General features: G+C 36.8%; 1 protein-coding gene across 1 annotated transcript in view; it reads left to right on the top strand.

Annotated features, from left to right (window-relative positions):
- Positions 1-23,928, top strand: part of LRP1B (LDL receptor related protein 1B) — a 1,678,044-nt gene that overhangs the window by 1,641,594 nt on the left and 12,522 nt on the right. The window contains exon 87 of the mRNA XM_065928990.1: positions 22,651-22,727. Coding sequence (XP_065785062.1) covers positions 22,651-22,727 — 77 coding nt within the window. The remainder of the gene's footprint in view (positions 1-22,650; positions 22,728-23,928) is intronic.

The following is a 23,928-nucleotide window of genomic DNA, read 5'->3' as shown; positions in this document are numbered from 1 at the left end:
CATGTGTGTGGCCACATTTTTCGTATTATGATAGTCCATATTTTGTGGTTAGAATTGAGTTGACTTCTCGTCTCTCTTTGGCCTTTGGACATGAAACATATTTCTTTGAAACTGACTTGGGAATGCCGCCAGTTCTACTCCCTGCCCCTCTAAATGTATATGTCTGTTTCTCTCTGGCAGATTGTAAATTTCTTCAAGTAACAAGTTGTATTTGAAGTATCTATTTGCTACAGCAGCTAGCATGCATTCTGCCTGTAATATGTGTTAACTAATGTTGCTGAATATACTGTCCTAGTGCCTGTATTGTATTATGAGATCTGACAGCGTATCATATGAGCATCTTCCTGTCATCATTGTAATACCTTATCTTACTTCCTTGATACATTTTCAAAAACTACAAGAGTCAGTAAAAAAGAATGATTCATTTCATCATGATTTTTGGTTCTCCTTCTCATCTTTATGATTTCTTCTAAAACTATTATACCACTATTTATTATAACACTGTTTCCTGAGTGTTCTGGAACTGAGGTTAAATCTCTCTCTACAAAAGAAACCAAATAGGCTTAATTTACTTAGTAAGTATAAGTAAAGATAAATATCTTAACTTATTAGAACTTAATTGTTCTCAGTTTTGTTCGATCTTCTCCTGTCTTTTTCTTGTTTTAACTCTGGTATTTTTCTCTCTGCTGAAGAAAGAAAGAAAAGAATCAAAGAGATGAAAGTTAGGTATAGCCCCTACCCCTCAAGGACTCTAATCTATTTGAGCAAAGGGATGAGGCAGGAAAGAATGTGGCAGGGACTCTGGGGACGTGAGTGGTGTAAGATAAGTGGTGCTCCTGGAGGAGTGTTGGACAATAATGTTATACACTGAAATCGTTCTGAGGCACATAGGCTGTCTAGCTAAAATTTGAAATGTATTCATAAGCAGTGGGGGAACACTAATAACATCTGACATACAAATTTTCTCAATCATGTGAGTGTTTTCAAACGGTTTTGATGACACAGTTGATGTTCAGCTGCTCAGTTGGATGGGACTCTTTGTGACCCCATGGACTGCAGCAGGCCAGGCCTCCCTGTCCTTCATTATCTCCTGGAGTTTGCGCAGACTCATGTCCATTGAGATGATGATGCCATCCAACCATCTCATTTTCTGTTGGCTTCTCCTCCTGACGTCACGTGATGACATGGTACTCTGCTAGAATAAGAAACCATGCATTTGAAAAACAGATATTAAAATGAATCCCAATTTGCAAAAGATAGGAAGACAATTATTTAATTAAAAACATGACATTTTAGAAGTGATTTGTTGGTAAACAGGGCACAAAAAAGAACCAAGAAATAGAATAACTTGTATCGCAAGATTGCAGTTTGTTTTGCTGGTTTCACTTTTTTTCTCTTTGACTCATTTGTCATCTTAATATGGAAATGCTGATTCTATACTTACTACAGTTATTTTAAGGATTAGAAATGTAATACCAATTTAAAAATACAGAATATTGTTTTCAACACAATAAACACTTTTAAAAAAATAGAATCGTAAAACTGCTGAAGCAGCTCATATAATATGATCAGAACTTGGCATCATTTGGACTCTTGGGAGTTTGGAGGCAAAAAATAGTGTGAGGCTCTTAAAAAATGCTGATTATTAAAAATAAGGAAAACCTGGCATAAATAAATAATTAGAAGTGCTTTGATAGTAATAGCAATAGTGACAAAAAGGCAACCACATAAATAAAGTCCAGCTCAAGTCCCATGAGGGACAAGAGAGAAGGATAGGGCAACAGGTCCACCTTCGAACACCTCAGAAAATACACAGGAACTAGCTTTCAGAACATTTTCAAAGTAGATTTTAAAAATGCAGAAGGATACAAAATGAATATACAAGTTCCAAAGGGACGTTCATTAAGAGAATGATCTGAAAATTAGGCATTTTGTCATTTTCTTTGGGGTCGTGATTGTTCCATCTCATTATTTTCTAAAAAGTTTCACATTGTTTTCTAGGTGCTTTGGGTGAGAAACACATAAGGAAATTACAGGTCCTAGAGATAACTCTGTCAGAGTTTAGGGGAAGGAGTTAATGATTTCTGTTTCTGTCACACAGTTTTAAAATGTAGGAATCATTCTCTACATTACAGCAACTAAATAAGGCCCCGGTTTCTCAAACTGCTGGCTTTGCAGACACAAAGAGACGAGACGGCAGGGTTTAGCCTTCTCTAGCTCCGCTGTCAGACTGGGCAACACCCCTCCATGTGGACCAGTGGCCCAGTGGCCCTATAGAGAATATTTGAGATGAGCCCAAGGAAGTTGTCAGAAGTGATTTCAAACAGATCACAACTTTTCAGCAGGGCTTTTGAGCAATTCAGATTTAGCAGCCTGTGTTGTCCATATTTCAAGAGTCAGGTCACCACTGCACATCTCTTATTTGTTTTCTGCCCCTTGGCATATTGTCAAAGCTCAAAATGTGAAATGTGCATGTCTTTTGGAAGAATAAAGGCCAAGAAAATCTGTCACATCAATATTTATCCTTATTATTCCAGGTAGCAAGTTGTAGCTTGTTCTAGTTTTCGCCATGCTAGTCATTTCATGGGGGGGGGGGGGGGGGGGCGTCGGAAATACAGATACCATATTTTTCTATAAAAGTTCAAAGTCCAGTTTGTGCTTTGAGAGTACAAGGGGCACTGCCTAACTGAAAACAATCATTACATAGTTATATATTGGACAAATATTGTTATGAAGCCTTGATATAGTCACATTATTTTCCCTTGACTCTGGAACATATTCTTAGCCTTTAATATAATCAGTACATCAGATTAACCAAAGAAGCCAAATGCAGTATAACTACATAGTACTTTAATTGGTGTAGTTGTTACCTCTTTAACAATCTAAATTATTTTTCTCTCTTATTAGACTGCATTCCCCAGATTTTGTTGCTATGAAAAAGCACAAATTTCAGATGCTCTTAACAGTGAAAGTTTATTTCCTGCTCAAGTTCCATCCTGCATGCGTGCACGTTGTTGCTTCAGTTATGTCTGACTCTTTGTGATCTTATGAAACTGTAGCCCACCAGGCTCCATGGGATTCTCCAGGCAAGAGTACTGGAGTGGGTTGCCATGCCCTTTTCCAGGGGATCTTCCCAACCCAGGGATTGAATCCACATCTCTTACATCTACCTGCATTGGTAGGCTGGTTCTTTACCACTAGCTCCACTTGGGAAGCCCTGGAGCAAGTTAAAAAAAAAAAAATCAATAAACCCCCAACCTAGTACTTAATAATTTCAAACTAACCCTATACAATTTCAAGAAAAGGATTAGATGAATATAGATTAACCAGCAATGCTGATTAAAGAGTAAAAAAAAAAAAAAATGAAAAATTTGTTATATTATCATCAGTTAAGAAAATATTTTCTTCTTTTTCACACTGGAAGATTAGCAGAAGAAAACCACTTTGTTAAAAGTATATAGAAATTTTAGCCTAACACCTTTTCCTTTGGGCAGAGAAACAAAAATTATACTTATATTTATACTGATGTGTCATATACAATCTTTAAATTTAGTAGTCATAATATTATTTATCATTTGAATTAAATTATCTTAGATGATGTATAAATTTTATCTACATTGTATCATTTAACTTTTCAGGAAACCAGATTTTTTTTTTACTTTTATGATATTCAAATTGCCTTGCAAAAAGAAAAACTAAAAGAATGAAAGAAAGAAAGAGAGAAAAAACATTGGAACAAAGGAAAGAAGGAAGAAGAAAAAATTTTGAGGTAGTAAAAGGAAAACATACAATAGAAAAATAAAATATAGGAAACAAAGTGTATTTAAGGGGAAAACAAAGTTGAAGCATTAGAGGCTAGATGTGGGGGAAATGTGCAACAAAAGTGGGGGTATTACTCTCCCCTTTTTTGTAAACTAACAAACTGAAGTGGGTGAGTTACTAGAAGATATATCCTTTGTGAGGAGGGTAGATTAGATTACAACACAGTTCTGTCTAATTCCAAAACTCATACATGTCATTTGTGTCACACCATGCCAGCATTTTTAGACAATTAATTAAATGAATCAATTAAATTAAATTACATTTAATTACATGTTTGTTCAATTTTTATTAAGATTTCAATGTCAATTTGCCCATTTAGAATTTTTGTCATGGGGAGCAAATGAATATTTCTTAGTTGGCTGCATCTTGGGACAAGAATAGAAGTGTCACACAATTTACAAGATTGAATAAGTAAAAATTTTACTTGCCCAAGCTGCAAAAATGTGATAATCTCATTTTATAAAAGGAAAAATTAATGAATAGCTGAAGGAAGGGAGGAAAGAAAGAAGGGAAGGAGAGAGGAAAGGAGAAAGGAATAAAATATTTGCCTATTACTGTGATTCTTAAATGTTAAGTGTTTCTCATAGTGAAATTATATCCCTTTCAGTGAGAAATGACTGATAACTAGCTGCAGGCACGTTCTTATGAATGGAGTTCTATCGTCTTCATAGAATGGGATGTGGCACATGTATATGTATTAATGTGAGTTCAGCCATGCCTCCTCCATGCCTTCATACATCCGTTCTTCCATTTTGTCAAACACAAACATATTGATTGACTAGCCATACATACCGATGATGTGCTAGACACTGCTCAAGAAATGAAGAAATATAAAAATGAATACTAGATGATCCCTACTTTTAAGTAGTCACAGTCTAGCATAGTCACAGGCAAATGCAGAGTTAGATGTTTATGAATGCATGTATAATAGAGAAACACAAAAATAGAATGTACTATATTTATGATTATATGCTGATCAAATATATAAAGATATTTATAACTTTCACCAAATGACAATTCTTCATAATGAATGATACTGCTGTAATATGCTATAGCATTTTAGATTTATTGAAGATGTATATCTAAACTTCTTGAATCAATTTTTAGACTACTGCCTGTATAAACTTTCTCACTTTAGTCAGGAAAGTCATGTAACACTTGAATTAGAAAGAAACATGTGTGAATGTTCATCGTTTGTAACCAGGCTTCAGATGCTTCTGTTTGCAACATGTTCCTATAAATAATAAAAATATCTGATGAGTATTTCATAACTAATTAGCGTTTATGCAGCATAGACAAATTTGCTAATTCATACTGGCACTTGATTTTAGCAAATCATTCTCAATTTTTTTCATTGTCTCTTTTTGATTGCTTGTTTTATTTTAAAAAGCAATTAATTTCTTAAATTAAAAAATGGACTGATGGATAGTAATTGGGAAGTTGATATCAATACTAATACTAATACCATACAATGTACCTTTATCAATTAAAAATGTTTGACTCTAGAAAACTTTAGTGTTATTTTTTTTGATGGGTATGTAAAAACCTTGTAACTATAACAAAGGCTATACTTAAGTACCAGAGAGGAGGTGAGTATTTGTATATGAAAATTATATTCCAACAATTTAGACTATAAATTAAAGTAACTAATATCAGTAACTCAGCATATGTGCACTTGTGTTGCTATTGTTGTTCAAAACTAAGATATGTCTGACTCTTTCCAACCCCATGGACTGCAACACACAAGGCTATCCTGTCCTTCACTATTTCCCAAGGTTTCCTCAAATTCATGTCCATTGAGTGATAATGCTATCTATCTCATCCTCTCTTTCTTTTGCCTTCAATCTTTCCCAGCATCAGGGTCTTTTCCCATGAGTTGGTTCTTCAGTTCAGGTGGTCAAAATATTGGAGCTTCAGTTTCAGCATCATGCCTTCAAAGAATATTCAGGTTGATTTCCTTCAGAATTTGACTAGTTTCATCCAAAGGACACTCAAGAGTCTTCTCTAGCAACACAATTCAGAGGCATCTATTCTATGGCACTCAGCCTTCTTTTTGGTCCAGCTCTCATATACATACATCATTTCAGTTCAATTTCTCAATCATGTCCAAATCTTTGCGAACCCATGGACTGTAGTATGCCAGGCCTCCCTGTCCAGCAACAACACCTGGAGCCTACTCAAACTCATGTCCATCAAGTCAGTAATGCCATCCAACAATCTCATCCTCTGTCATCCCCTTCTCCTCCTGCTTTCAATCTCTTCCAGGCACCAGGGTCTTTTCCAATTAGTCGGTTCTTCCCATCAGGTGGCCAAAGTATTGGAGTTTCAGCTTCAACATCAGTCCTTCCAATGAATATTCAAGACTTTTTTCCTTTAGGATTGACTGGTTGGAACTCCTTGCAATCCAAGGGTCTCTCAAGAGTCTTCTCCCACACCACAGATCAAAAACATCAATTATTTGGTGCTCAGCTTTCTTTTTAGTCCAACTCTCACATCCATACATGACTACTGGAAAAAACTTAGCTTTGACTAGATGGACCTTTGTGGGAAAGTAATGTCTCTGCTTTTTAATATGCTGTCTAGGTTGGTCAAAATGTTTCCTCCAAGGAGCAAGCGTCTTTTAATTTCATGGCTGCAGGCCCCATCTGCAGTGATTTTGGAGCCCAAAAAATAAAGTTTCTATCTGTTTCCATTGTTTCCCCAACTATTTGCCATGAAGTGATGGCTATGGATATAATGATCTTAGTTTTCTGAATGATGAGTTTTAAGCCAACTTTTTCACTCTCCTCTTTCATTTTCATCAAGAGGCTCTTTAGTTCTTCACTTTCTGCCATAAGGGTGGTGTCATCTGCATATCTGAGGTTATTGATATTTCTCCCAGCAATCTTGATTCCAGCTTGTGCTTCATCCAGGGTAGCGTTCCCCATGATGTACTCTGCATATAAGTTAAATAAGTGGAGTGACAATATACAGTCTTGACATACTCCTTTCCCAATTTGGAACCAGTCTGTTGTTCCATGTCCAGTTCTAACTGTTGCTTCTTGACCTGCATACAGGTTTCTCAGGAGGCAGGTCAGGCAGTCTGGTATTCCCATCTCTGTAAGAATTTTCCACAGTTTGTTGTGATCCGCACAGTCAAAAGTTTGGCATAGTCAGTAAAGCAAAAGTAGATATTTTTCTGGAATTCTCTTGCTTTTTCAGTGAATCAGCAGATGTTGGCAATTTGATCTTTCATTTAGTTCCTCTGCCTTTTCTAAATCCAGCTTGAACATCTGGAAGTTCATGGTTCATGTACTGTTGAAGCCTGGCTGGGAGAATTTTGAGCATTCCTTTGCTAGCATGTGAGATGAGTGCAATTGTGCGGTCATTTGAGCATTTTTTGGGATTGCCTTTCTTAGGGATTGGAGTGAAAACTAACCTTTTCCAGGCCTGTGACCACTGCTGAGTTTTCCAAATTTGCTGGCATATTGAGTGCAGCACTTTCACAGCATCACCTTTTAGGATTTGAAATAGCTCAACTGGAATTCCATCACTTCCAGTAGCTTTGTTCACATTGATGCTTCCTAAGGCCCACTTGACTTTGCATTCCAGGATGTCTAGCTCTAGGTTAGTGATCACACCATCCTGGTTATCTGGGCCATTAAGATATTTTTTGCATATTTCTTCTGTGTATTCTTGCCATCTCTTCTCAATATCTTCTGCTTCTGTTAGATGCAAATATTTCTGTCCTTTATTGTGCTCAAGTTTGCGTGAAATGTTCCCTTGATATCTTTAATTTTCTTGAAGAGGTATCTAGTCTTTCCCATTCTATTGTTTTCCTCTCTTTCTTTGAATTGATCACTGAGGATGGCTTTCTTATCTCTCCTTGCTATTCTTTGGAACTCTGCATTCAAATGGGTATATCTGTCTTTTTTCTCCTTTGCCTTTCACTCCTCTTCTTTTCTCAGCTATTTGTAAGGCCTCCTCAGAAAACCATTTTGCCTTTTTTGCATTTCTTTTCCTTGGGGATGGTCTTGATCACTGCTTCCTGTACAATGTCACAAATGTCCTTCCATAGTTCTTTAGGCACTCTCTCAGATCTAATCCCTTGAGTCTCTTTGTTACTTCCACTGTATAATCATAAAGGATTTGACTTAGGTCATACCTGAATGGTCTGGTGGTTTTCCCTACTTCCTTCAATTTAAGTCTGAATTTGGCAATAAGGAGTTCTTGATTAGAGCCACAGTCAGCTCCCAGTCTTGTTTTTGCTGCCTGTATAGACCTTCTACATCTTTGGCTGCAAAGTATATGATCAATCTGATTTCAGTATTGACCATCTGGTGATGTTAATGTGTAGAGTCTTCTCTCGTGTTGTTGGAAGAGGGTGTTAGCTATGAGCAGTGCATTCTCTTGGCAAAACTCTGTTAGCCTTTGACCTGCTTTGTTTTGTACTCCATGGCCAAATTTGCCTATTACTCCAAGTAGCTCTTGACTTCCTACATTTGCATTCCAATCCTCTAAAATGAAATGGACACCTTTTGGGGGTGTTAGTTCTAGAAAGTCTGATCGGTCTTCATAGAACTGTTCAACCTCAGCTTCTTCAGCATTAATGTTGGGGGCATAGCCTTGGATGACTATGATATTGAATGGTTTGCCTTGGAAATGAACAGAGATCATTCTGTTGTTTTTGAGATTGTATCCAAGTATGGCATTTCGGACCCTGTTGTTGACTATGATGGTTACTCCATTTCTTCCAAGGGATTCTTGCCCACAGCAGTAGATAGAATGATCATCTGAGTTAAATTCACACATTCCACTCCATTTTAGTTCACTGATTCCTAAAATGATGTCGACGTTCACTCTTGCCATCTCCTGTTTAATTACCTCCAATTTGCCTTGATTCATGGACCTAACATTCCAGGTTCCTATGCAATATTGGTCTTTACAGCATCGGACTTTACTTCCATCAGCTGTCACACCCATAACTGGGTGTTGTTTTTGCTTTGTCTCTGTCTCTTCATTCTTTCTGGAGCTATTTCTCCACTCTTCTCCAGTAATATATTAGGCACCTACTGACCTGTGGAGTTCATCTTTCAGTGTCATTGCTTTTTGTATTTTCATACTGCTCATGGGGTTCTCAAGGCAAGAATGTTGAAATGGTTTGCCATTCCCTTCTCCAGTGAACCATGTTTTTTTCAGAACTCTCCACCGTGACCCATCCATCTTGGGTGACCCTATATGGCATGGCTCATAGTTTCATTGAGTTAGACAAGGCTGTGGTCCCTGTGATCAGTTTGGTTAGTTTTCTGTGATTGTGGTTTTCATTCTGTCTGCCTTCTGATGGATAAGGATAAGAGGCTTATCCTTAACTGACTGAGGGGGAAACTGGGTCTTGTTCTGATGGGTGGGGCAGTGCTCAGTAAATCTTTAATCCAATTTTCTCTTGGGTGGGGCTGTGTTCCATCCCTGTTGTTTGACCTGAGGCCAAACCATGGTGGAAGTAATGAAGACAATGGTGACCTCCTTCAAAAGGCCCCATGCATGCGGTGCTGCACTCAGTACCCCTGGCCCTGCAGCAGGCCACCTCCAACCCACACCTCCACCAGAGACTCCTGGACACTCATGGGCATGTCTGGGTCAGTTTCTTATGGGCTCACTGCTCCTTTCTCCTGGGTCCTGGTGCTCACAAGGTTTTGTTTGTACCCTCCAAGAGTCTGTTTCCCCAGGCCTGTGTAAGTTTTGGTGGTTCTATGGTGGGGTTAATGGTGACCTCCTCCCAGAGGGCTTATGCCATACCCAGGTCTGCTGCACCCAGAGCCCCTGCAGCAGGCCACTGATGACCTGTACCTTCACAAGAGACTCTCAGACACTGTTCTGGCTCAGTCTCTGTGGGTTGAGCATGCATTTTGTGCCTTTCCCAGGTCTGAGCAGCTCAGGTGACCAGGTGTTTGGCAAGTACACTGTCCTGGTTCCCCGGCCTTTTGGCTTCCTGGTTGTGCCTCAAAAGCACCAACTCATGTGTGTTGTATGTCTCCTCTGGAGACCTGATCTCATACTGCGACCCTCCTGGCAGATACCAACCACCCAGGATCTCAGGAAAACATACATAACTACTGGAAAAAGCATAGTTTTGAATATGTATGGATCTTTATCAGCCAAGTGATGTCTCTGCTTTTTAATGTGCTGTCTAGATCTGTCATAACTTTCCTTCCAAGGAGCAAGCATCTTTTAATTTCATGGCTGCAGTCACTGTCTGCAGTAATTTTGAAGCCCAAGAAAATAAAATCTGTCACTGCTTCAACTTTTCCCTTTCTATTTCCATGAGGTCATGGGACCAGGACTGGATACCATTATCTTATATTTTAATGTTGAATTTCAAGCCAACTTTTTCACTCTTCTCTTTCACCCTCATCAAGAGGCTGTTAGTTCCTCCTCATTTTATCCCATTAGAGTGCTATTATCGGCATATCTGAGGTTGTTCGGTATTTCTCCCAGCAATCTTTATTCTTGCTTGTGATTCAACTCGTCCAGTTTTCTGCCTGTAAGTTAAATAATCAGGGGGACAGTATACAGCCTTGTCATACCCCTTTCCTAATTTTGAACCAGTTAGTTGTTCCCTGTCCAGTTCTAACTGGTTTTTCTTGATCCACATACAGGTTTCTCAGGAAACAGGTAAGGTGGTTGGGTACTCCCATCTCTTTAAAAAGTTTTCACTGTTTGTTGTGATCCATGAGTCAAAGGCTGTAGCATTATCTATGAAGAAGTGATTATTTTTTTGGAATTCCCTTGCTTTCTCTACGATCCAGCAAATGCTGGCAATTTGATCTATGGTTTTTCTGTCTCTTCAAAGCCCATCTTGTACATCTGGAGGTTCACATATTGTTGAAGCCTTGCTGGAAGGATTTTGAGTATAATCTTGCTAGCACATGAAAGGAGCACAATTGTCCAGTAGTGTGAACATTCTTTGGTACTGTCTTTCTTTAGAATTGGAATAAAAACTGATCTTTTCCAGTCCTGTGGCCACTGATGAGTTTTCCAAATTTGTTGCTATATCAAGTGCAGCAGTATCTTATAAGATCTTAAATAGCTCAGCTGGAATTTCATCATCTCCACTAGCTTTCTTCATAGTATGCTTTCTAAGGCCATTTGACTTCACACTCCAGGATGTTCAGCTCTATGTGGGTGACCACACCATTGTGGTTATCCAGGTCATTAAGACCTTTTTTGTATAGTTACTCTGTGTGTTCTTGTTACTTTTTCTTAATTTATTCTGCTTCTAATAGGTCCTCTGGAGAAGGAAATGGCAACCCACTCCAGTATTCTTGCCTGGAAAATCCCATGGATGGAGGAAGCTGGTAGGCTACAGTCCATGGGGTCGCAAGAGTTGGACACAACTGAGCAACTTCACTTTCTTTTTTCCTTTATTAGGTCCTCACAGTTTCCATCTTTTATCATGCCCATTCTTGCATGAATTGCTTCCTTGATATCTCCAGTTCTCTTAAAGAGAACTCTAGTCTTTCCCTTCATATTGTTTTCCTCTATTTCTTTGTTTTTTTCTTTTAAGAAGGGCTCCATATCTCTCCTTGCTATTCTCTGGAACTCTGCATTCAGTTGGCTATATCTTTCTCATTCTCTCTTGCTTTTTTCTTTTCTTCTTTACTTAGCTATTTGTAAAGCATCCTCAGACAACCACTTTGCCTTCTTGCATTTCTTTTTCTTTGGGATGGTTTTAGTCACTGCCTCTTGTACAATGTCATGAACCTCAGTCCATAGTTCCTTAGGCACTCTGTCTACCAGATCTAATCCCTTGAATCTATTTGTCACCTCCACTGTGTAATCCTAAGGGATTTGATTTAGGTCTTATCTGAATGCCCTAATAGTTTTACCTAGTTTCTTCCATTTAAGCCTGCATTTTGCAATAAGGAGTTCATGATTTGAGCCAGAGTCAGCTCCAGGTTTTGTTTTTTCTGATTGTTTAGAGTGTCTCCATTTTCAGCTGCAAAGAACAGAATCAGTCTGATATCGGTGTTAACCATCTGGTGATGTCTCTTAGGTTGTTGGAAAAGGGTGTTTGCTAAGACCAGTGTGTTCTCTGGACAAAACTCTATTAGGCTTTCCCGTTGTTTATTTTGTATTCCAAGGCCAAACATGCTTATTATTCTGGGTAACTTTTGATTTCATACTTTTGCATTCAAATCCCCTATTATGAAAATGCCATCTTTTTTTGGTGTTAGTTTTAGAAGATCTTGTAGGTCTTCAAATAACCAGTCAACTTCAGCTTCTTCAGCATCAGTGGTTGGGGCATAGACTTGGATTGTTGTGATGTTGAATGGTTTGCCTTGGAAACAAACCGTGATCATTCATTTTAGAGATTGCACCCAAGTTCTCCATTTTGGATTCTTTTGTTGACTATGAGGCTACTGCATTTCTTCCAAGGGATTCTTGCCCACAGTGGTAGATATAATGGTCATCTGAATTAAATTTGCCCATTCCCACCTATTTCATTTCACTGAATGCTAAGATGTCGATGTTATACTCTTGCCATCTCCTGTTTACTTTTCCATATCCCATTTACTTTCATTCATGAAATTTCAAACAACTCTGCTGGAAAAAACTCTTGAGTGTCTCTTGGACTGCAAGATCAAATCAGTCAATCCTACAGGAAATAAACCCTAAATATTCATTGAAATGACTGATGCTGAAGCTGAAGCTCCAATACCTTGGCCACCTGATGCAAAGAGCTGACTCATTAGAAAAGACCCTGATGCTAGGAAAGACTGAGGACAGGAGAAGGGGGGGTGACAGAGAATGAGATGGTTGGATGGCATCATCAAATGGACATCAGTTTGTGTGAAGTCCAGGACCTAGTGAAAGATACAGAAGCCTGGCATGCTGCACACCATGGATCTCAAAGAATTGGACAAGACTGAACAACTGAACAACAATAACAGCAACAACAACATGGACCTAACTTTCCAGATTCCTATGTGATACTGTTCTTCACAACATCGGGCTTTACTTTCACCACCAGACATATCCACGACTGAGTGTCCTTTCCACTTTGGCCCAGCACCTCATTATTTTTGGAACTGTTAGTAATTTCCCTTTGCTCTTCCCCAGTATTATACTGGGCACCTTCTGACCTGGGGGGGGCCCACCTTTCAGTGTCTTATCTTTTTGCATTTTCATTCTGGTCATGGATTCTCCTGACAAGCATACTGGGGTGATTTGCCATTTCCTCCTGCAGTGGACCATGTTTTGCTGGAACTCTTCACTATGACCGTCCATCTTGTGTAGCCCCACATACAAGGCTCATAGCTTCATTGAGTTACCAAAATCTCATTCACCATGACAAGACTGTGATCCATGAAGGGGATATGTGCTCTCCAACTGAAAATAAATATTTTCTAGAGAATCAGAACTATCTATTTCACTTATCAACACATTCACACTCTCAAAACTTTGTATTAACTCTTTCTTGTATCCTTATCATTGCCCCAAATTTGTGTAGGGTAAATATGCCTTGAACAATACTTAATGACTGCAGTTGAATATGTCAGATAGCCCCACCATAATTTGTTTTCGATTTTACCATTGTTGCAGCACAGAAACCCTAAGAACTACGAAGCGTATTCATTAAGTTTTCACACACAAAAAATTTACTGTTTACTCTTATTTGGTACTAAAACATAAAATATTCAGGTAGCATTTACTTTATGTCCACTTAGCACAGAGATTTTCATCCTCATCCCCCTACACCTCCCCCCCCCCCCTCCTCCAGCCGTGACTAGGAATATTTTTAATCCAGTTTTGGGATTGGTTATTCATCTTGGCTGGAGAAGGCAAGGGCAACCCACTCCAGTACTCTTGCCTAGAAAATCCCATGGACGGAGGTGCCTGGTGGGCTGCAGTCCATGGGGTCGCTAGGAGTCGGACAGACCTGGGCGACTTCACTTTCCCTTTTCACTTTCATGCATTGGAGAAGGAAATGGCACCCCACTCCAGTGTTCTTGCCTGGAGAATCCCAGGGATGGGGGAGCCTGGTGGGCTGCCGTCTGTGGGGTCACACAGAGTCGGACACGACTGAAGCAGCATTCATCTTGACATCATGTAGATAGACCTCTCCACCGGTATTACAGGATACATTGTTTTTCTTCCCACCTTTAGCTACAGGGTTATAGCCACTGTTTCCAATATAATATCCTATATGCATGTCTTCATTTCTATCTGCCCTCGGGTTAGCCAGAGGCCAGAGGCGGCACCGCTGGTCGGGGTCAGAGGCGCAGGCAAGATCCCGCACACAGGCCCCAAGTGGGCGGCCCCGCGGCAAGGGCCGAGTCGGCCGCTAGGTGGCAGTCCAAAGGCCCAGAGCCCTCGCTCATGCAGAGGCTAAGTCCTCCGCGACAGACTCGGAGACCCGGTTAGCACGCACCTTACTACTTAACACTCAACTTCTGACTGCTCCTTTCCTTTTTATTTGATGCAAGTAGAAATCACCTAGTCACTCTATAAAAAGCACACATTATGCCTTTCAGATCTGCTTTTAATAAATTTTCATGTAGAATATCTAGATGGTAGAAGTTTTCCATTACTAGAGATTTTGTTCTTTCTTTAATACTTATTGAATCATAATTTTACACCTCAGTGGCCATTTCTGCTCAAGTGGCATGCACAGAACTTTATGTTCAAACATTTCTAACTTAAGACTAGCCAGTCTTGACAAACTTCCTTTTATGGATAATTTCTTGGCAAACTAGATTTTATCTTTGCTTTTATATTTCTCCTTATTTCTTCAAATAAATCACTTTAAATAATCCACTTTGTTAATTTTTATTTCTTTCATGGCCACTTCTTCAATTGAAATTCCTCATTAACTTTCACTTTTTCTAAAATTTTCTAAAATAATTGTTGGTCAGAGTTTATTGAATATCTCATTACTATTTTACTTTATAACATTAACCCTTCTCAGAAATCAAGAATTCATTCTGATCAAGTGTCCTTAAGATTAAAGTAGGATTTGCTTTGTTTTACTAATTGTATCCATACCAGGTTACACAATGATTTAATGTCATATTTTAAAACTAAGCATTATAGTGTATAATTATGGAGTTGAATCAAGTATAGTTATTAGAGCAAACATAAATTTATGATACTACCTTAAGCTTTTTGAAGAATGCAAAGCAGGGTAATACATAGCTATTTCTGTGTAAAAAAGGACAGTCAAATTCTGATAGAGAATAATACTGAATAAATAGAAATTATAGTACAGAACACTGAGCTGAGCTTCTTGTGTTCTATATACACACGATCGTGTATATATGTCAATCATGGTCTCATGACCTAGAAGTTGGGATGGTGGTGGGGTGGGTGGGAGGTCCAAGAGGAAGGAGTTTATGCATGCATATGGCTCATTCACTTCACTGGAGAGTAGAAATTAATGCAACAATGTAAAGCAACTATATTCTAATAAAAAATGCAAAAAAAATTGTAATACAAACCAAAATATATTTCAAATGAATGAAATATACAGTAAATTGCTATGGAAATTCAAAGTCACATCAAGTAATGATATAGATGAGTTTATAATTGATGAATCCTGGATCTTACACAGCTGTTTTGGAACCCATGCAACAATGTGAAGCTGGTATTAGGAAGAATATTAACACTATTCAATGACATATCCCTCCCTGTCACTGCCAGAAAGAGACATTACTGACCATAGTAGTGAGCCAATGTGGTAATTCTAACAATTTTACTGCTCAAAAAATGCATTGATTTTCTTTTTGTTCAGATAATATTTCTACTTTCTTATTAAGGGACTGATACTCTCTTGGCAGGAAAGAGTAAGGAACAGCATTTTTGCTACTTCTGTGTTAGAATTAGAAGGATCATGAAAACTCCACATTTTATTTCTCCTGCCTATTCGCTATGATTTTTCAGGAAAATCATTTGAACACAATTCTTCGTTTCATAAGATGAATAATTAAAACTCATGGGTTATTATAGAAGCTGAACAAGGATATTTTTCATATGAAAATACTTATTCTAGGACCTGGCACAAAGTTTAGCAGATATTAATTGAACTTTATGCAAATTTTACATCAAAGGTATGATGGGAAATGCTTGAAGCATGTTAAAAATTATAAATCTTTATGTATATATGAAATAATTAAATCTCAGAAAATTGTAAAACACAAATGGATTAAAAAATATTTCAAAGTATAGTTAACAAACTGGTCAATTAATAAAAAAAATATCTTTTCCAAATGCAGTAAAACATTTTGCATTTTACACTATTACTGTCTGTAAGAAGAGGGGGCATAAAAGGTGCTGGGGTCTATATAGAGTGCAAAGCTTTAAAGTTAGGAATGTCACACAAATTCAGCCATGTTTGTGCACCAAAAGAATGAAATTTACAAAATTAATCAGAAAAAAATTTGTAAGTGACTTTTAATTTTTGAATTTTTGTCACTGTATGAAAGTATTGTTTTATAAATCTGATGCACAAATGTAATCATAGTTTTAATTTTTATTGAATGAGATTTGTGGGGTACCTAGTGGAGGTGATGGAATTCCAGCTGAGCTATTTCAAATCCTGAAAGATGATGCTGTGAAAGTGCTATACTCAATATGCCAGCAAATTTGGAAAACTCAGCAGTGGCCACAGGACTGGAAACGGTCTGTTTTCATTCCAATCCCAAAGAAAGGCAATCTCAAAGAATGCTCAGACTACCACACAGTTGCACTCATCTCACATGCTAGTAAAGTAATGCTCAAAATTCTCCAAGCAAGGCTTCAGCAATACGTGAACCAAGAACTTCCAGATGTTCAAGGTGGTTTTAGAAAAGGCAGAGGAACCAGAGATCAAATTGCCAACATCTGCTGGATCATCGAAAAAGCATGAGAGTTCCAGAAAAACATCTATTTCTGCTTTATTGACTATGCCAAAGCCTTCGACTGTGTGGATCACAATAAACTGTGGAAAATTCTGAAAGAGATGGGAATACCAGACCACCTGACCCAAGTCTTGAGAAACCTGTATGCAGGTCAGGAAGCAACAGTTAGAACTGGAATGGAGCAATAGACTGGTTCCAAATTGTGAAAGGTGTACCTCAAGGCTGTATCTTGTCACCCTGCTTGTTTAACTTACATGCAGAGTAAATCATGAGAAACCCTGGACTGGATGAAGCACAATGAAGATCGCTGGGAGAAATATCAATAACCTCAGATATGCAGATGACACCACCCTTATGGCAGAAGGTGAAGAAGAAGTAAAGAGCCTCTTGATGAAAGTGAAAGAGGAGGATGAAAAAGTTGACTTAAAGCTCAACATTCAGAAAACTAAGATCATGAAATCTGGTCCCATCACTTCATGGGAAATAGATGGGGAAACAATGGAAGCAGTGTCAGACTTTATTTTTGGGGGTCTCCAAAATCACTGCAGATGGTAATTGCAGCCATGAAATTAAAAGACGCTTACTCCTTGGAAGCAAAGTTATGACCAACCTAGAAAGCATATTAAAAAGCAGAGACATTACTTTGCCAACAAAGGTCCATCTAGTCAAGGCTATGGTTTTTCCAGTGGTCATGTATGGATGTGAGAGTTGGACTATGAAGAAAGCTGAGCACTGAAGAATTGATGCTTTTGAACTGTGGTGTTGGAGAAGACTCTTGACAGTCCCTTGGACTGCAAGGAGATCCAACCAGTCCATCCTAAAAGAGATCAGTACTGGGTGTTCATTGAAAGGACTGATGCTGAAGCTGAAACTCCAATACTTTGGCCACCTCATGCAACGAGTTGACTCATTGGAAAAGACCCTGATGCTGAGGGGGTTTGGGGGCAGGAGGAGAAGGTGACAACAGAGGATGAGATGGCTGGATGGCATCACCGACTCGATGGGCATGGGTTTGGGTAGACTCCGGGAGTTGGTGATGGACAGGGAGGCCTGGCGTGCTGCAGTTCATGGGGTTGCAAAGAGTCGGACATGACTGAGCGACTGAACTGAATTGAACTGAACTGAAAACATGCATGGCAATATGCACAAGATTTCTGAGGCTTCTTTAATCCCTTTGTGCCATATTTTCCCCCTACATATAGAAAGAAAAGGGTATATTAAAAGATTTTTCTTTCTGAATGTCTCCATCATCATGGTTAATAATGGCAGCCTAGGATATAAGAGGAAAAATTAAATTTCAAATTGCTTTAAGGTTCAGCTTTGAATTTCACTTTGATCAGAAGAGTCTCATGACCTTTAAATTTGATGAAAAGAGGAAGAAGATTTTAATCTCATTTTATTTTGAAGTCCTCCCAAAGTAGGTGACTCTAAACCACAGTTCCACAAAATGACATGAATAGTCCACATATTTATCATCGTTACAGTGAAAGACAATACCTAAGATTTTAATACACCTTCAGCATTTTATATCTGATTTCAGTTCTTATTGTAAAATCACTCCAGTACTTCAGAGCTCTTATTATTTTGAACAGTTTAACTATGTATCTTATATTTATGTTTTATTGTAAAAAGTGTTCTTTTTTAAAGATTATACTTTCCCTTATATATGCAAAACTTATTTTGATAGCCTGAAAATATTTATTGTGTATAATATAGTAATAGAGACTACATTATAGTCTTTACAAAAAGGAAAATTCTCCCTGTTACAGAAAATTGCATTGGAAATACAGAATCTTGTAAGTATACAATTGGGGCTTCCTAGGTACCTCAGTGGTGAAGAATCCACCTGGCCATGCAAGAGATGTGGGTTTGATCTCTGGGTTGGGAAGATCCCCTGGAGAAGGAAATGGTAACCCACTCCAGAATTCTTGCCTGGGAATTCCCATAGACAGAAGAGCCTGGTGGGCTATGGTCCATGGTCCGTGGGGTTGCAAAAAGCCAGACAGGACATAGTGACTTAATGACAGACTATATCTGGAGAATCCCTTGGACAGAAGAACATGGCAGGCTATGGTCCATAGGGTCACAAAGAGTCAGACACAACTGAAGCAACTTAACACTATGCAATAATTGTATACTCAGTTAACAATAAGTTAACTGTTCACGCATTTCATATACTAGCATTCAGATAAGAATTAGTTATCCAAAACAAAAATCTGCTCAGTTACTTTCAGATAGTGTTAAGAACTTCTACCAATATCATTTAACCTTTTGAACAGTCTTGCTGGGCATGCATATTATTATTCCTATCCTTTTTTTTTAATGATTCAACAGTGTTTGATATAAGAACAAATATTTCCTAGAATGTGATTTGTGAATTACTTGCATCAGGCTCAGTTTGTTAAAATGCAGATTTCTGGCCACAACTCCAAGCTGCTTAATGAAAAGCTCTGGTATATGGGCCTCCAGAATTTCAACTTTCATTTTTCAATTTGATAATCATTAGTCTAATGTGTAACATAGAGGAAAGAATCAGATTAGGAAAATGACATAACAATAAACAGTCTTTCTTTTTAATGTCACTGGCCTTGGAGAGAAGGGGGGAAATCAAAAAGACTGTTAAATCAATATCCCTATACCAGGCAGCTACTGACGTGAAAAAACTGTGAATGGAATATCTTTATACTATAATGTGAAAGGGATAAATGATTGTTCAAATAAATAAGAATCTATCTGACTTTATATCTACCTATACATTCATGATCCAACAATACTTTCATGAATTTTAGATTTCATGAATCTAAAATTCATGAAAGTATTTAAAAAGTTAAATAATTCAGAGTGGTATAAAAAGAAACTGATTTTCATTGTTTTACAGTAAAGGACAGTGGGGGAAAATGTAGAATACATTTTAAAGGAATGATAAACATGTTTATGGTGCTAGAGAAAAAGAAAATGATTTCTTGGGAGGGCCATGCAGGGCTAATTCAAAGACTATTATCCAAAGATGAATAGCAGAAAACAGTAGATTGCAATAGTACAGATTAAAGATGACTAGGGCATTGACTATGGATTTTTCCTGAGGAAAATGACAAATAGACAGATGCCAGAAATTATTATAGTCAGCATGATTATGCAAATAATTCAATAGGAATTCAACAGGAAATTTTGATGATCCACACATATTTTAGTTCTTAAATGATCTGCCATTAATGGCTTTGATTATTGTAGTCTACTTAGAGAAAGAAGATTTACAAATTTCTATAAAGATGGTAAAAATACTTGGTCTTAAATCAGTCATTGGAAGAACTTGTGGAGCAGCAAATGCCTAACATAATTTTTCAAGGTAGGCAACGAGAATAATGACTTCTATTTGATTTAATATCTCAGAAAAGATTATTTTTTAAGACTGGAACAAATGTAGATGAATGAAACATATTTTATCTTTGGCCATAAAACATTATTTTATAAGGAGTATAGGGGAAATTGCAAGGTGATCATCAATTGATTGAGAAACAGAATTACTAAAATTAATTGTTTCTCTGGCATAGTCTTTGAGACTTATTTCCAATATGTAACAAAGAAAATATTCCCTGAAAATTAAGAATCTATGTGTACTTCCTCAAAACAGGAGAGGAGCATCATGAACTAGCAAGTGATATAATTTATCTAATATAAATTGTGGATGCCAAGCTATGGATAAAATAGAAAATTAGTCAATATTGTTAGCAAATACCACCTGTACTACTTAAATAATTTCAAATTTTTGAATAAAATATTACAGCATTCTTATCCTCTTTGTTTAAAAATCCCTCTCTTCCCTTTTGGAGTTCTAAAGGCATATTTTTAATAATTTTCTAAAATACATAAAACACATGATGTCATATCAGAACATCTGATCAATTCGCATTTACTTCAGTTCCTAAGAAATTCCATTTTTTTTTCTTCTAAGCATCTCAGTGTAATGATGAGTCCTGGAGGTTCTTATCTCTAGTAACATAAAATGTATCTCAGATCATTTCTCTTATTTAACATGAACCCTGATTTAGATTGCTATTGTTATTGTTGTATCTTAATCCGCAGAGGTAATGTAAGGAGCAAATTTGATATTTTAATCAATATTTCAACATGATTGCACAAAACACCTTTGTACACATCACTTGTATAATAAAACTACCAAATAATCAGAATTATTTTTTTCATTGGAGCATGGAAAATATCTTCAGTGGTCAATCAGAAAGATTCGACATATGTAAAGTGACATAAAACAAAAAGGAATTTTGCAATGATTAGAATTCATTCTAACAACATGTTTGCAAAATCTGCCTAAACAGCTCTGCCTAGTTATCTTTGGACTCTATCAAGAATTAGAAACTGAAGAACTGGAACAATTTTCTAAATTATTCATCCATAAAACCACAGCTAAGGAAGAAAAGGAATTACTTTTTAAAATCAATGATTTTATTGGTTGTTCACTTGATTATACTTATTTGAAATATGCTCATTTCATTACCTCACTTCATAATATAGACAGAGTCAGAACTGGCCTTAAACTTATTTATCTATTTTAATGATTTATTTGTATTATAGTATATAATAAATATAATATATGTGAAATATATGTTAATTTTTATAAAGTTCTGAACAAAAATTTGGATAATGCATGAGAAGATGACAAAATAATAATTATAATGATATTAATTTCCATTTAAATCATGCTTCATATGTAATATTATTAATCAAATAACTATATTCTTGAATAGTAGCATTTTTGTCAATTATGCTGAAGTTGAATATTTCCTTTTGTGAACAAAATAATGCTTTTGTGAAAAAAAATTTTTATAATTTGAATTTGTCAGTATGATGATTTTATGAGCTCTTGCCTGTGTTTTAGGACACCAAATACTGTCTTCACAAATACCACAAAAAATTCACATGGCATCATAGAAGCCTAGTTCCAAAACAGGTTCAGCTATCTGAATTGGCTATGACAGAATTGTCAGAGACCTAGAAGTTGCAGTCATTTAGTTTGGCCACTATGCCCAAAGAGATCTACTTGGAATGACTCTGGAATCTGTCCTTTTGATGTGTACAGCTATTCTTGATATGGTGATATTTCACAGTCATTTTAAGTAAGAACTGAAGCCAATTTAAATGGTTTCTCTATGGATTTCCTCTGACAGATGCATAAAGGTATCTTGTGTTAGCCAGCAGACCTTGTTCAAACACAGCTAAAACCATTCCAGCATTCATTTTGATGCAATCAGCTAATTATATGGTTGTGATTTATTTTTAAATGAAGAATTTTAATCAGATCTATTATTTTAATCCTCTGTTAAACTTCCCACCATAATGTAAAGTATGGGCAAGACAAATTCTCTGAATGAAAATTTGGGCATATTCTCTTGATTTCATGGTAATAGAAGTATGATCTTACATGGGAAAACACTATATTTCCTTATCTATGATTTAGAAGAGTGAAAATTCTCCAGTTTGAACTGAGACAGATGATCACTTGCTCTTTGGTAATTAGTTCCACTTTGGAGTTACAACTAGCAAAAATAAATCACAGAAATTTAATAAATAAAGATTTGCCTGATAGGCAAGCTCCATTTTTATAGTAGCATAATTTTAAGTATTTCTCAAATTAATTTCAGTTCTTAATTAAAATTTCAGTTTTGTTACAAAATCTGCCAAATTTAAGTTTAACATAGAATAAAGAATAATGCATGTAAACTCAAATTTTAAAAAAGTATTTTAACAAGTGAAGTTCAATAGAAGTTACCCTCAGCATACTGACAGTATGTGGGAAATTAGCAGAAATTTCTATCTAGTATTCATGAACTATGATAACTGGCTTCTCTTTCATTTCATTCGGTTGAAGTCACCACATTAGCCAGCTTGTGGGTTTTGTTACTCATTGATTTGTTCTGTGTTGTTTTTATCTTTCCAGGTGCTCCACCAACTGGTCGGGCACACAGTGTGAGAGGCCTGCCCCAAAGAGCAGCAAATCTGATCATATCAGCACAAGTAAGCTTCTCAGATTAATATCTTTGTGTTCCACAGAGAACAGAAATCATTGTTTTCTTCTTACACCACTATTGAGGGAATTGAGTCTTGGGAAACCTGCTTCTTGGAATTTTGCCAGAGACCCACTTCAATCTAGGTGATTTTTGAAAGATGAAACCCTGAGCTCCTACCAGTGACAGGATTGATCATTAGGTACTCTTTCAGGTTGTGAGGATTCATCTCAAACTTTGGCAGTTCTCAGAACACACATCTGCACTGCAAAAGATGCAAATATCACAATGGATGTGAGAATGCTGCAAGAAAAAAAAAAATAATCTCATGTTTTAATTAAGGAATACGTGTAACTCTATGGCTGATTCATATCAATGTATGACAAAACCCACTGAAATGTTATGAAGTAATTAGCCTCCAACTAATTAAAAAAAAATTAAAATAAATAAATAAATAAAGTGTATTATTCTTGAAGTACATTTCAAAGTGTTGTGGAAAAACAAACTTAACCAGTTAGTCTCAAAGTGATAAAGTATGTTAACAAGCAATGTTTAATAAGGATCCTAGTTGATTTATTGCTTCCTTATCTTTAAAGTATTGGTTTTGAAGTGTAGTAAAATATAGTTCAATATTTTGCAAATTTTTTCTGTGTGTAGTTGTAGCCTTAGGACATGTCTCTGATATGAAAATTCATCTATATCAACATTTTGTGTTTTCCATAGACACATTGGAAGGCAGTATGTGTGTTGGAAGACTTCCTGTGTCTTCCAACATCTTTAAATGATTTTATAAAGATTTTCAAAATAAAATTCTGAAAGAAAAATTTCTCAGTTCACACATATTAGCACTAATGAGTGAGAAAGTTTTGAGAAACCTGTAATAACTATCAAGTAAGTAAATATATTCTTGAAGAGAAAAAAAAAAAAACTATCTCTGATTTATGAACACTTACTTAGCAATTTTTTCTAGTACTTCACTGCTGGTATTAGTGCACATGAAAAAAAAAACTATGGAATTTGTGAAAAAGAGAAGATATTATCAAAATCAAAAGTGTATGATTTTTGTGGTTGTATGGCAGAAACCAACATAACATTGTAAATCAATTTTCCTCTGATTAAGGAATAAATTTTTTTAAAACAGCATATGATTTTGTACCTTAGACAAAGGTTCCCAGTGTTTGCTGATCTGCTTGTCTGTTGTGCCTGTCCCC

The sequence above is a fragment of the Muntiacus reevesi genome, chromosome 3, assembly GCF_963930625.1.
Source record: "Muntiacus reevesi chromosome 3, mMunRee1.1, whole genome shotgun sequence".
NCBI classification, from domain to species: Eukaryota; Metazoa; Chordata; class Mammalia; order Artiodactyla; family Cervidae; genus Muntiacus; species Muntiacus reevesi.
The sequence above is the reverse complement of the archived record's forward strand: the minus strand, read 5'-3'. Positions and strand labels throughout refer to the sequence as shown.